The 12,942-nt window shown below is 38.9% G+C and overlaps 1 protein-coding gene across 1 annotated transcript in view; it reads right to left on the reverse strand.

The window, feature by feature from the left end:
- Nucleotides 1-12,789, reverse strand: part of ASB7 (ankyrin repeat and SOCS box containing 7) — a 48,591-nt gene extending 35,802 nt beyond the window's left edge. The window contains exons 1-4 of the mRNA XM_010985333.3: nt 12,282-12,789; nt 12,018-12,111; nt 5,144-5,268; nt 2,960-3,221 (exon numbers count right to left, since the gene is read on the reverse strand). Coding sequence (XP_010983635.1) covers nt 2,960-3,170 — 211 coding nt within the window. The 5' untranslated portion in view covers nt 3,171-3,221; nt 5,144-5,268; nt 12,018-12,111; nt 12,282-12,789. The remainder of the gene's footprint in view (nt 1-2,959; nt 3,222-5,143; nt 5,269-12,017; nt 12,112-12,281) is intronic.
- Between the last annotated feature and the right edge of the window lie 153 nt (nt 12,790-12,942).

Genomic DNA, 12,942 nt, shown 5'->3' on the forward strand with positions numbered 1-12,942 from the left:
CAACAACAGGGAATAAGATTAAGTAAATTACATTCATATAATGGAATCTGAGATAATGTCATCTAGTGACAAGGAACTATGACTTAGCTAAATTGTTTCATGAAAAAAAAAATCAAGATGCAGAACAAACTATTAATAAAAGGGAAGCAAGTTAGAAGGTGGAAGGTGGAAAAGTATGCACACTCATATGCACAGACTATCCCTGCAGGGACACAAAAGAAACCAGAAGAGTGAGTGCCTCTGGGAAGGGGATGAAAGGACTGGTGTAAGGAGTGGATGTTTCTGTAACACTTTCTGCTTTGTTTTTAATCGTGTATATATATGTATGTGCTACCTTCTCAACAAATGAAATCTCCTGCTGGAAAAATTTCAGCCACTCTCAAAAAACAAAAAAGGAAGAATGGTTTAGACAAATGATGGTATATCCATACTAATACATACCATACCCAGAAATTGAAAAGAACAGAGTAAATCTACATGTATTAATATGGAACAGGTACAAGGTTTCTTTTCAGGGTAATAAAAATGTTTTAAAATTGGGTGTGGTGATGGATGCCCAACTCTATGAATATATGAAGAGCCACTGAATTGTACACTTAAAATGGGTGGATTGTAAAGTATGTGAATTCTATCTCAATAAAAGCTGTTAAAATAACTGTACACACATATACAAATATATTTACACACACACAGAAGGGGTGGTGCTGACGAAATAGGGTTCAGCCAACTGGGGTGCAGAGGCCAAATCTAGCACACTCCTGGGTTTTCAATAAATAAAGTTTTATCACCACACGGCCACAGTCATTCATTCACACATCGTCTATGTCTGCTTTCTGGCTACAAAAGCAGAATCAAGAAGTTAACAGAGACAGGAGGGCTCACAAAGCCTAAAATACTTACTCTCTGGCCTTTTACAGAAAAAGTTTGCCAACCCCTGATATTAAAAAAGTCTTCATAGTCAACAGTCTTGTGGTTACCAGGGGAAAGTGGGTGGGAAGGGATAGACTTGGGAATTCGAGATTTGTAGATATTAACCACTATATATAAAAAACTAAATTTCTCCTGTATAGCACAGGGAACTGTATTCACTATCTTGTAGTAACCTTTAGTGGAAAAGGATATGAAAACAAATATATGTATGTATATGTATGACTGGGACATTATGCTGTACACCAGAAACTAACACACTGTAACTGACTATGCTTCAATAAAAAAATAATAATAATAAAATCCATATCCCCCCTTAAAAAAGTCTTAAGTTAAATAGTTGAGAAAAAATAACAGCTATAGAATAATATGGTCGGTATGATATCGTTTATGCTCTAAAACCACACACACAACACAATATGACATATTTTCTATGAGCACATTAGGAAGTGATTTAGAAAGATAAGGACCAAACCAGACTCAAACCCATTGCTTACTTCTGGGGCAGAGGTAGGCAGATAAAGACTGGGAGTTGTCCAAAGGGGACTTCGGCTTTATCTGCAATTTATTTGCAAATGTGTTTTATTTGTTTTAAAGAGACAAGTTCATATATTAACCGAGTAACTGAACTTTTTTTTTTTTAGTTATTTTTTTAAAAGCAAGGTTGGCAGAAGCAGAAAGTAACTGGACTAGGTGGAATTAACACATAGGAGCTCGGATTTGGTCTTAATTTTACTAAGCACTGGCAGAATTTAAGCATTCTGCTCTTACGCCCACCTCTTAGATTTTTTCAGGTCTCTCTCCTGGCATTTCTCATACACTTCCCCTTCATGACCTTCAGAACTGAGGTCTTCAAGCGTCAAGGTGAAATAAAGTAGAAGCAAGGGCGGTCGGGAGGGACAGAAAAGAGCCACAGGCCAGCAAATGAATGGCTGAGTCCTGTCAACAGTCCCCCGTTTCAGGGGTATAAGTGCTGTTTCAGGGCCACTCGGACGTGCGACGATTCCTAGCCTCAGGCTGAACCTGCAGTAGGTCCATGCTCGCAGCCTTCGTGTGCATACTTCACAAGACCCTAATGGGAGCTGTGTGACTTCTAACATTTTCTGTACTTGAAGTCAGTTTGCAAGAAAGTTGGACTAGTAACAAAGTTCACCTCAGAAATGAAACTACATGACTGCTCATAAGCAATCCAGGACTTAGAATGGTTCATAATGGACCCTGAGTCCCAATCAAGCTGTTTTACATCATAAGTTACAAAAATAATTTGGGTACAAATGATAAAATATATTTGTGCCTCTTTAGGAAAATAAATTAAGTGGAAATCTAACTGGAGAAAAAGGTAAATCAGTTTAAGGCAATTATTAGTTATTAATTAAGGGAACGGATAGTTTTTCAAAGCAAAAGCATAAAATGTCATAAAATGTCAAATGCAGTTTCCAACTGCATATATTAACACAAAATTAGAACTCAGATAACCAATCCTGTAGGAGACCTAGAACCTATATACAATTCTGGAAGAGGCAAGTGCTCTAAAACAGTAATAAAAGCTTTTTATTTAACTTTTTCTTAAAAAGAGGTAAACTGAAAAGACATGGTACTGTTAAGGCCATGATATTTAAAGGGACCTGTGCTAGCTCTGTCTGCTTAAGCAATTACCAGCAGGGGAAACTTGAGCAACTCTCTAATTGTTGGTACCACGGCCACTTCCGCTTCTGAAACAAAGCAACTGGACAACCTGGAGAAAGGCTGCTGTTAGCTGAAATAATCTGGGAAAATCTGGCTGTATATAAACTATGGTTAAAAGGGGGAAAAAGCATGTTCAACAAACTGATTTTTTTAGATATCTGGCTTTAAACAAAACTCAACATAATTACAATAAATCTTCACAAAGGAGAGAAAACAAGAAGTTCAATATTAACAGAGAAGCATTAAAAATTACATACACACTCCCACATATGTTTTAGACAAACATAATTTCATTTTAAGTTCCTCCTTGGGAAAAAAAAGAAAGGTTTACTCCCAGTGAACTCACCTCCATGTTCCAGAAATACTCGAACACATCTTTCCTTTCCTCTTGCTGCAGAGAAATGAAGCAGGGTCCAGCCATTAGCATCTCGGCCATTTGGAGAATAGCCTTGTTCTAACATCTTTCGTACGGTGTGAACATCCCCGGCAGCCACTGCAGCCTGAATCTGCAACTCTTCCTGGAGTTCAGGGTTCCTTCGACAATGGTGGTGTAACATCCTAGCTGAGTCCACTTTTTACTAAGGATTCATTAGGTCACAGGGATCAGCCTTGAATGGTAGAATACATAAAATTTAGAATCCTTGACTCCTGACAGTGTGTTCATTAAATATCACAGAATTTTCCATTGCTAAATCATGTAAACCTGAGTAATGGCAGTTCATATATGACACCTAATTAACATGCATGCATCTGTTATAACCAAAGCTTTCAGTAATTTCCCTAAGATTCGAAAAGATTGCAAAAAGAAAGCGAGGCATTGCAAAAAGAAAGCGAGGCATAAAGCCTTCAATGGCTGAAATAGGAAATTTCTTCTGCAACCTTTTGTAAACTCAAAGCAAACATCAATGAACATAACATTTATTTTAGGCAAAATGGAAGGTGAGGCTGGGCAGCTGAAGATGGGAGACAACAGAGGAGACAGATGAGTCTCAGGAGTTTGCATTTACCTGATGCACACGGAGGAAATTTCAGTTAAAAACCATTCAAGGATTCTAGCACAGATCAGTGCGTAAATAGCGAGTATCAAAAGGACAATTCACAGACGGTGAGGACTAAAGACCTCTAACTATGACAAGTAGCTTCAAATTTAAAAAAAGCAAAAGATTTAGGCTGGCTCCCTAAAGTATTTCAACAATATTTTATTTTTGGCTCCAAAGAGTGGAAAGTTGGGGGGGAGAGGAAGCAGATTTAAGTAAATTAGAGAAAAAGGTGTAGATTTATTTACTTTCCTTTTGTTTATTTCTGTTTCTCTTTCTATCCTCCCCTCTTTGTTATCTGATGCACGATTTACTCCTCTTTTTCTGCCACCTCCTCTACACTTTCTTGATGTCAGTTTTCCAAAAGTTTTATTTTACAAATACTCCAAGTAGCAAGACCATATAAAAATATTTAAAAACTTCAAGAATCTAAACAACCTGTTGATTAACTACAAGAAAAAAGTAAAAGTAGTACATACACTGAATTCCCACATTCTCTAATAAATCACAAAAGAGGTGTGTACTCAAACTCAAAATAAAATGAGATCTCCTTCATGCATATAGGAAAGGTCCAAACTAAATTGGTGAAAAGTCATATCTTATATACGTGTACACAAAAACTTTTTTTTTAAGCTTTTAAATACATACGGAAACTTTAACATGCTTCTAGGAAACCATTCCATCTGGGCTAATTTTAAGGAATAGATTAGACTCATTTCCTAATTAGTAGCTTCCATTTCTAAAAATTAAAAAAAAAAAATATGTGATAAAGTCCTTAAAGACATTCTGGCCTCATATGTAGGTTAAACATCTTGGGATAATCTTTGATACCAATAATAATTTACCTTGTAAAACTTCTCATTATAGACCGTACAAAGGTCAACTTAAGCCTGACTTAGGTCGTACTGTCACAGCTTAATAGTATAATCAAATATCCTATCTTGTTTTAGACAGAGAAAATGGAATTACAAACTTCAAAGTATCACTAATAATATAATTTAAAAATATTACACTATTGCTACAAAGAACTATTTCTTAGAGAAAACTGGGAAATGAGAAATTTCCTGACAATTTGTTTTCTTAATAAACATGATTTCCCCATCTCTTCACTTAATTACTCTTTCAACTGACACTAAAATTAAGTCTTTTTTGTCTTAGAAATTTTAAAGCCAAGAATCCTTTTGGAATAGGTTTTTGCTTATTTTTAGCATTGTCAGAGAAGATGAAGATCATCAGAAGAAATTATTAGAAACTACGACCATATACTCAAAACAATCATCTTTAACAGATTTTTTTTTAATGAGACAAGTACCTTGGCACTTAAACGAAGTATACAATGCAAGGAAAAAGAGACAGAGTATCAAAACAAACCTGGGTTTTCTTTTAGCAAGTGCTGTATTTTGTGTATATTAGGTGATCTGAAGGAGAAAAATAAAAGCTAAATGGGTTTTCCCCAGAACAGCACAGATGACCTATGACCCTTAGTCACTTACCTTACAGAAGAATGCCCCTTTTCCTGGTCTGTGGATTGCCTAATAACCATTGTGCACATACAGCATCGTGAGTGCGGGCGCTCAGAGTCTGTCCAGATTCTGGTGTCAATGAGCTCTTTCTTAACCTAAAGACAAATGAAATAATCATCATGGGAAATTTTCTAAAAACAATAAAGCACCATAGCTGCCTGAATAGTCTACCTTTTAATGAGCTTACATTTCAGCACTTTACAACAAACTTACAGATGAGAGAAAACTCAAATCAACTCAGAGGAAATGATCTCAATATCCACATTAGTCTCCAAGGTGGCAGAACATAGGATTCAGGAATTTTTTTTTCTTAAAAAGACAGTGTTTTTTGTTTTTAATGAATAAAGAAAATAATAAATCACACATTTGGAATCTGGACACAAAGACAAATTCTTCTTTTTGCTGTATTCAGAATATACCTCCAGAATTGAATTACTTTCTGACACCATAAGTTTCTTGCTCTTTCCAAACGACCAGAATGAGAACATATGTGCGTTCAATACAATGGGTAGCCAGGGTCAAAAATGGAACCTGTGACAGCTTAAAGGAGATTGTCTCTATGTGCCAGTTCTTTGTGTACATAACAAGCATCGCGTTAATAATCTTGAAATTGTTAACCCTTTGTGCAAACACCAAACTAGGCAGAAGAAGAACAACAGTCTTGCCACCTATTCCATGTGAATTCTGAAAAAATTCTCTACAACTTAAAAGAAAAGGAATCTTTCCCCATGTCAATTAAATCTTAGATCTGTATATTCCACTAAGGTTAAGAACACATACAAAGTAACTTCTACACATGACACCAGAATCCCTCTAGGAATGACTGACTGGGAGAACTGCCACTCCTTCCTGGTGGGGGTGGATGTGCTAAGCCCTCCATCACTTAAACAAGGAAAGGTCGGGCTGCCTGGCAACCTGATGAGCTACGGGGAAAGTGCAGTCATGGGTGGTGCTGGCTGCAGACCAAAATTTTCAACCACTCCAAATTTAGTATGACCCTTTCCTCTTCTCACATCTTATTTTTCCTTGTCAAATTTCTTCAAGGAAGGCCAAAGACTTTGCCAACATGCACTTGGAAATACCTAATATTTGGTTTAAAACTCTGCCTGTTACTTCTAAATAAGTAACTAGGCATGATCGGAATACACATCAAGCTGTAAAAATGTGGAACTATCCCTACAGAAATGGCTGATGCTAAGACTGGGGCAGGAAAGATACAAGATGAGCACGGAGCACCTGCCAGTGTCAAAAAGGAAGGAAGTACTCGAAGAAAACTGCAATGGTGGAGGTATGTCAAGGAGACACGGGGGCCAACTAAAAGAGCTCTCAACAGCCAAGGCAGAACAGTTCAAACAAAAAGATAAAGTACTACTGGATTCTAGCCTGATGTACAGAATAAATACCAGTAAGTCTGCATTGATAAAAATAACTGATTGAATAAATTAAAGATGGAGAAGAAACAAATCTCCTGTGCAGAATTCCAAATAAATCCTGTAGCTTCTCTGCCCTCAAGGAAGTAGAGCACAACTCCCCATCCTTAAGAGTGACTTCCATCCAAAGAGGACAGTATGGAGGAAGGAGAAGGGGAGAGACAGTCTACAGTGGGAAACCTGGAAAGCACTGCCTCAGCCAGGCGATCACTGTCAATATCAAGAGTGTCAATTCATGTTGTTAGTGTGACAAGGTGAGGATGGCAATTCACCTCTGACCTTTCTCCCCCAAACCCATAACCCTAGTCTAATCATGAGGAAAATACCAGACTAGTTCTGACTGAGGAACATTCTACAAAATACCTGACCAGTACTCTTCAAAAGGTCAAGGTCACCAAAAACAAGGAGACAAAGAAGTCTGAGAAACTGTCACGGCCAAGAGGAGCCTAAGAAGTCAAGATGACTAAATGTAATGTGAGATCCTGAACGGGATCCTAGAACAGAAAATAGGTATTAGGTAAAAGCTGAATACAGCTGAAAAGAAAGCTGAATACTGTATGGGTTTTAGTTACTAAGAACAGTTTCTGGTTTATTAACTGTGGCAAATGTATCTATTAATATAGGATGTTAATTAGGGGAAACTGATTGTATGGAATTCCGTACTATCTTTGCAACTTTTCCATAAATATAAAACTGTATTTAAAATAAAGAATGAAAACCAATGTCTCTGACCCTGAGATTCCAACATTTCCACAGAGGAACGTGTGATTATTTTCCAAATGAGTTTCATCTACATTTTAAGAATGAACACCAACACACTTCTAAGTGTATCCTCAGTATCCCCTGCCTCCCAGAAAAAGTGGAGATTACCCTCCAGGGTCCTGAGCCTTTAAGGACACTCATTTCTGGGGGGAGGGTAGAGCTCAGTGGTAGAGTGCATCCTTAGCATGCACAAGGTCCTGGGGGAGGGTTCAATCCCTGGTACCTCCATTAAAATAAATAAATAAACAAACCTAATTACCTCTCCTCAACCTGCCGGCCCCCCTAAATCTTTCTTTTATTGTCGTTGCCCATATCCCCATCACCATTTCCATGGAGGCAGTGGGAGGGGTGGGAATGACATATGAGGTGGGGGTTGGTCAAGAATATGAAATGGAATTAATTTATCCATAATATCATAAAGGCTTTGTGCTAAAAGTCAAAGTGACAATTATTTCTCTCAACTGGAAAGACGCACAGACACCAGCAACTTGTGATGCCCTGCGCGGACTACTTCAGTCAGACAAATGAAAGTCTCCCGAGTGCCTGACATGTGCCTGCCACACTGCTAGGCTTTGGCCACTGGTATTACCCTGAGTAGAGCTTTAACAGAGAGCTCTGCATACTTAAGATGAATCAAACAATCCTAGAACAGTTAAGATCATTTTTCTCTTTTCTGACAATACCAAGCACTATAAATAACCATAGGTCTAAACCCCCCCCCCAAAAAAAAACACCCAAAAAACACTCTTTATATGCTTCAGCCTTTATAGGAAAAACACACACAGACACACACACCATGCACTCATCATTTGTCAGCTATATCCTTTACGTTATGACTTATTACCAAAATATCCTAATAGTCCAAAGCATCAGCCAAGTAATTAATGTCATCTTGGGGTAATTTTATCAGAGTTTACACTTAATAGGGTATAACCATACATGTACGTATGAATAAAGGGAAAAAAGACTATTGAACTTAAAAGTAAATGTAATATCCAGTGGTAAAGGTTACCTATTAAAACCTAGAGAGGAAGTCCAGAGATGAGAATGGCAAAAAGTCTATTTCCCCAAGGAATGCCAACTTTCAAAATCTGATAGCTCATGGAAGTCACCTATAAAATAAAATAATATGGCAAAGGAGGCAATTTTCTAAATCTATATATATATGTACAATGTGCAATATGTGTAAATTGACTCAGAATGACTAAAACTCTGAGGGTGCAATCTTTAGAAATTCCATTCTAGGTTTCACAGTCAGAAAGAAGAAAAAAATAACATACTAACAAGGAAGATTTCAAAACTGTATCTTAAAATGAGCTGCTTCCCCAGTGCATATCACTCTTAATATAAGATTTTCCTGCCTAACGTTAACCATGTATTTAAATTTCAGGAAGTCACCTTTCCTTCACATGGGTTCAAAAGAAAACAACCTAGGTCTCCGAGCTTTGATCCTGTTGACCATATTAGAAACTATCAATTTAGGAGTTAAAATGTTGTCATCTAATTTTCAAGCAGATGCCAAGTGAACCTCACTAAGTTAAAAACCAAAGCTTCTTGCTTCACATAATCAAAAGAAATCTATATCCAAAGAATAAAGAATAAAATAGTTATAAGACAAAATATATTTAAGATCTGTCTAACATTATGTAACTTTCACCAAATTTGCCCACATGTCCCCAGTTTCCTTTGGCATAAACGATTAGTCATCAATGGCTTTTTGCATATTATTTTTACTAAAAGTCCACACTTTTTTTGATTAAGTGACACAAATTAGAACTGTGCTTTCAGATTTCACACAAACTAAAAACAAGGTAACAGCTTGCTACTCAAAAAAAGAAATAAGCATTTCCTTGCAGAGTAAATAGAAATATAGGCTGGAAAGGAAATACAAGCAGCAACTCCAAGGAGACTGGCTCTGAGGAAAAAAAAATAAAAAAAACACCAATAGCTCACAAGTCCTAAGAGGGAAGATGGATGCAAAAAGACTACAATGCCCGAAGCGTGCAACATGGCGGAGATGCATGTTGACGAGGTCTACTTGTATGCCCAAGAGCCTGGAACCCAAAATAAAGTGTTATTTAAGTATCACTCAACACAGCAGCATAGTGTTTATATTCCAAAACAAGTAAGGGTATTTCTATTTCCTCCCAATTCCTGGGCCTTTGTATAACACAAGGATTTATTAGCATGCACAGTTTATCTATAAGTCTCCTAAATTCCAGCAGAAAGATCAACAATTTAGATCATGAAATGTGGACAAGGCAACAGAGGAAATTTTATAATTCACTTACCCAGACCCCCCCTCACAGCTTAAATGACAGCTATTATAAATGATGAAGTCTTGTCAACCTTATTAACCCAGGTCTGGCATAGCAGCCTCATGGTAGTACCTAGAAAGTTCGTAAAAAAGGAGACAAGCATTCTGCGTAGGGCACACCTTCAGTTGAGAGTGAAATGAAAGGCTGAAAGTCAGGTATTAGATATGCTTATAGAAACTTTACCTGACTTTAGACTTTTCAAGGACAGTATGAACAATGTAAGTATTGGCTAAAGCATACTCAAAATGCATTGGTGAATATCTTCCAAAAAAGCAGAAAGTGATTCTCCCTATGTAATTATAAATCTTCTTTGGTTATCAAATTAATCAAGTGTCTTTTGATTTTTTTTTCCTTGCAAAATCATGTGACTGGCAATAGAATGAACACAAAGTTAACCACCAGGCTGAAAAAGATAAACTACCTAACTGGCCACGTTGGTAACAAAGTACTCAAATGAAATATTTTAAATGTTTGGCATAATCCTGACCAAATACTCTCAATCATGCTAATATTAGGAGCAGATGCTGAAAATTTATATATGTATATATAAATTATATTCCCTAATCTTAGAAAAACCATTAAAAGTTGAGGAGATCAATGAAATATTATTTAGCTAATGAGAATAAACTGACTGGAAACCAGAGAAAAGCAGGGTCCTCTACCTTATATAGTCAACTCAGCACAGGTGATAATACCCCTCAGAAATGAAACCATGCTAGAGTTCAATCGAAAGCAGAAAAAAATATTTAACTGAGAAGGCCTGAGTAGAAAACACATAATTCATTTTTACCTTAAAAACATACCTCAAGTTTTTAGCATTTTTAAAAAACTCCTAAAGTAATCATTAGGCATTTCTCTGGTGATTCACATATTTAAATAATGAAAACTGCCTTTAATGTTACAGACTCCCGCCTAGATTTTACTGAAGTGAAGTGGACCCTATATACACATACAAGGGTGTCCTGAACATTAGGACCATAGAACAGTCATCGGTAGATACTGATTCTAAATCCCATTCAGTAGCAAATACTCTCCTTTGGTGTCCAGTTCCAGGTCTCCAGAATATGCAAACCCTCAGAGCCCCTTAAAAGTATCTTGCTGTGCCTTGACAATTAGAAGAATCAGGAAAGACATTAATGTCTTCTTCTGAAAAGCAGAAAGTCCAGTGGAACAGAATAAATCAATGATTTCCTAACAACTTCTGCTATTTTAAGTACTTCTTTGTACCTAAAATTCCCTAAACAATCTGAGATATTAAAATAACTCCGAGATTAACAAGTCACTTTATACTCCTGTTATTGGATGTGAGAGAAGTTATTCACTTGGCTAATTTCTGAATTAACTCGTATAATTTCCCTGATCATATCCCCTCTTTGGGAATTACACGAATGTCCTAAACTTACCTTTGGCGCATTTGCAGATGCAGCAACAAAATACAGCAGAAGTGTGATCACATGAATTAGATGCTTAAATTTCAATCTAACAAATTCTCTGTAGGGGTTTTGAAATGAGAACTCTTATGAAGAGTGCAAAAATAAAACCCTTGATTCGAAACACAACAAAACATTCTTTTGTTTTTAAATTCCTGAGTGTCAAATGATTAACAAGATACTGTGTAAAGTTTTATAAGTTCTAGAAAACTGAAGTATAACAAATACGATTCATCTTTTTATAACAGTTTCAGATTCTATCAACATCTGCCACACAGAAACACACAAAACCCAAAGAGTTAATTATACATAAGTGCTTCAGGAGGGAGTATTGCTTTACACCATTCACACTACTAAGATACACAGATTCACTTTTTACTAGAAAGAAAAAGTCATGTTATTTTCTGAAACTCATAAATTTCAAGCTATTGCTCTACCTTCCCCTACCAACCCCTTGTTAGGTAAGTAACTCCAAAGATTTTCTGATACAGGTAGAGGAAAAGTGACAGGAAGGAATAAGAGGAAAACAGAAAATTGTGGTTTAATTAAAGAGCAGAGTCATTCAGAATTAACAAGCAATTAACAAGGAATTGAGAAATTCCTGTGAGACCAAGAGGGGCAAGGGGAGCTACAAAAGGTCTCAGAGTCTCCGAGCTGGGTAAATGGTATAGTGTACCAAAAGATAATGCAAAATACGGAAACACACTGTAGAGAGAGAAAGGGGAAAAATACGTTTCTGGGGTAGAGAAGTTATTAAAATGTTAAAGACTGGGGCACGGGCAGTGTTTTTGCTTTTGCTAGGAAACTGGGGTTGCAGTCCCAGGTATCACCCAGAAAATAAAGCACTGGTTAATGAGAAGGGGCCAGGAATAAACAATGGGGGAAGGGAGGGCTGCCTTATTACCTCTATGGAGGGTGCTGATAAGAGGCTCTCTCCTGCTTCTCTGGTGAGTGGGCAGACCCCTTCCTGTTCTCTCCTCTCCTCTAGCCAGCTCAACCTGGAAATCAGAAATCAGTGAGTGGTGCAGTGCCCCGGGGGCGAGCAAGGAGGGGGCTCTGAGGAAGGGGGAGCAGAGGAAGAGAGTGGTAAGGGCAGGCAGGAAAAAGCAGTGATTCTCCTCCCTCCCAGGCCAGCCCCCTTCCCCACAGAGGAGGTAACTGACTTTACCTGTCTGCTCAGCTGCTGCTTTTCTCCTTCCTTTCCTCCTCCTCCACACTCACCAACTTCTCCATTGAAGAAACAGCCCAGGCAGGGCCGGACACGGGTGTTCCTGATCCTCCTCGGTGCCTCACGGCCCCAGTCCGGCGAGCACCCAGACAGCCGAGGAGACTGGAGGCGGCAGTCCTGGCCGCCGGGCAGCCTCGGGGCAGGGGTGCAGAGAGGAAGTCCCGGCTTGGGTGGGGGGGCAGTCCGGGTCTGAGGGCTCGGAGCGGGGGGCTGCCGCGCTCCGGGCCGGAGGCTCCCAGCTACGGCGGAACACAGGAGGTCTCGGGGCAGTGAGGTCTCAGGTCATACAGGGTCCGAAGTGCCAGCTGCCGAGGCTCCAGGCTGGGGGCTTTCGGGATGCACTTTGCACTGGGCCACCCCCGCCCCCTCCCTCCAGCACTTTGGGGTCACTGGGATGGGACCAAGCCTTCAGCAGCCAATCAGCGGCCGCACTGGAGCCTGAGACCGGAGCCGTAAACCAGGTCCGGGGTGGGTGGGGGTGGGGGGGTGGGGCGACTTGGTTGGTTGGTTGCTTCCTTCTCTCTTCCTTACCCCTAGCGGCCCCCACCCCTTGCCTGCCGTAAAGCCACCTGCGCATTCGCGACAGTTAGAGGAGGCGGGC

The sequence above is a fragment of the Camelus dromedarius genome, chromosome 29 (genome assembly GCF_036321535.1).
Source record: "Camelus dromedarius isolate mCamDro1 chromosome 29, mCamDro1.pat, whole genome shotgun sequence".
NCBI classification, from domain to species: Eukaryota; Metazoa; Chordata; class Mammalia; order Artiodactyla; family Camelidae; genus Camelus; species Camelus dromedarius.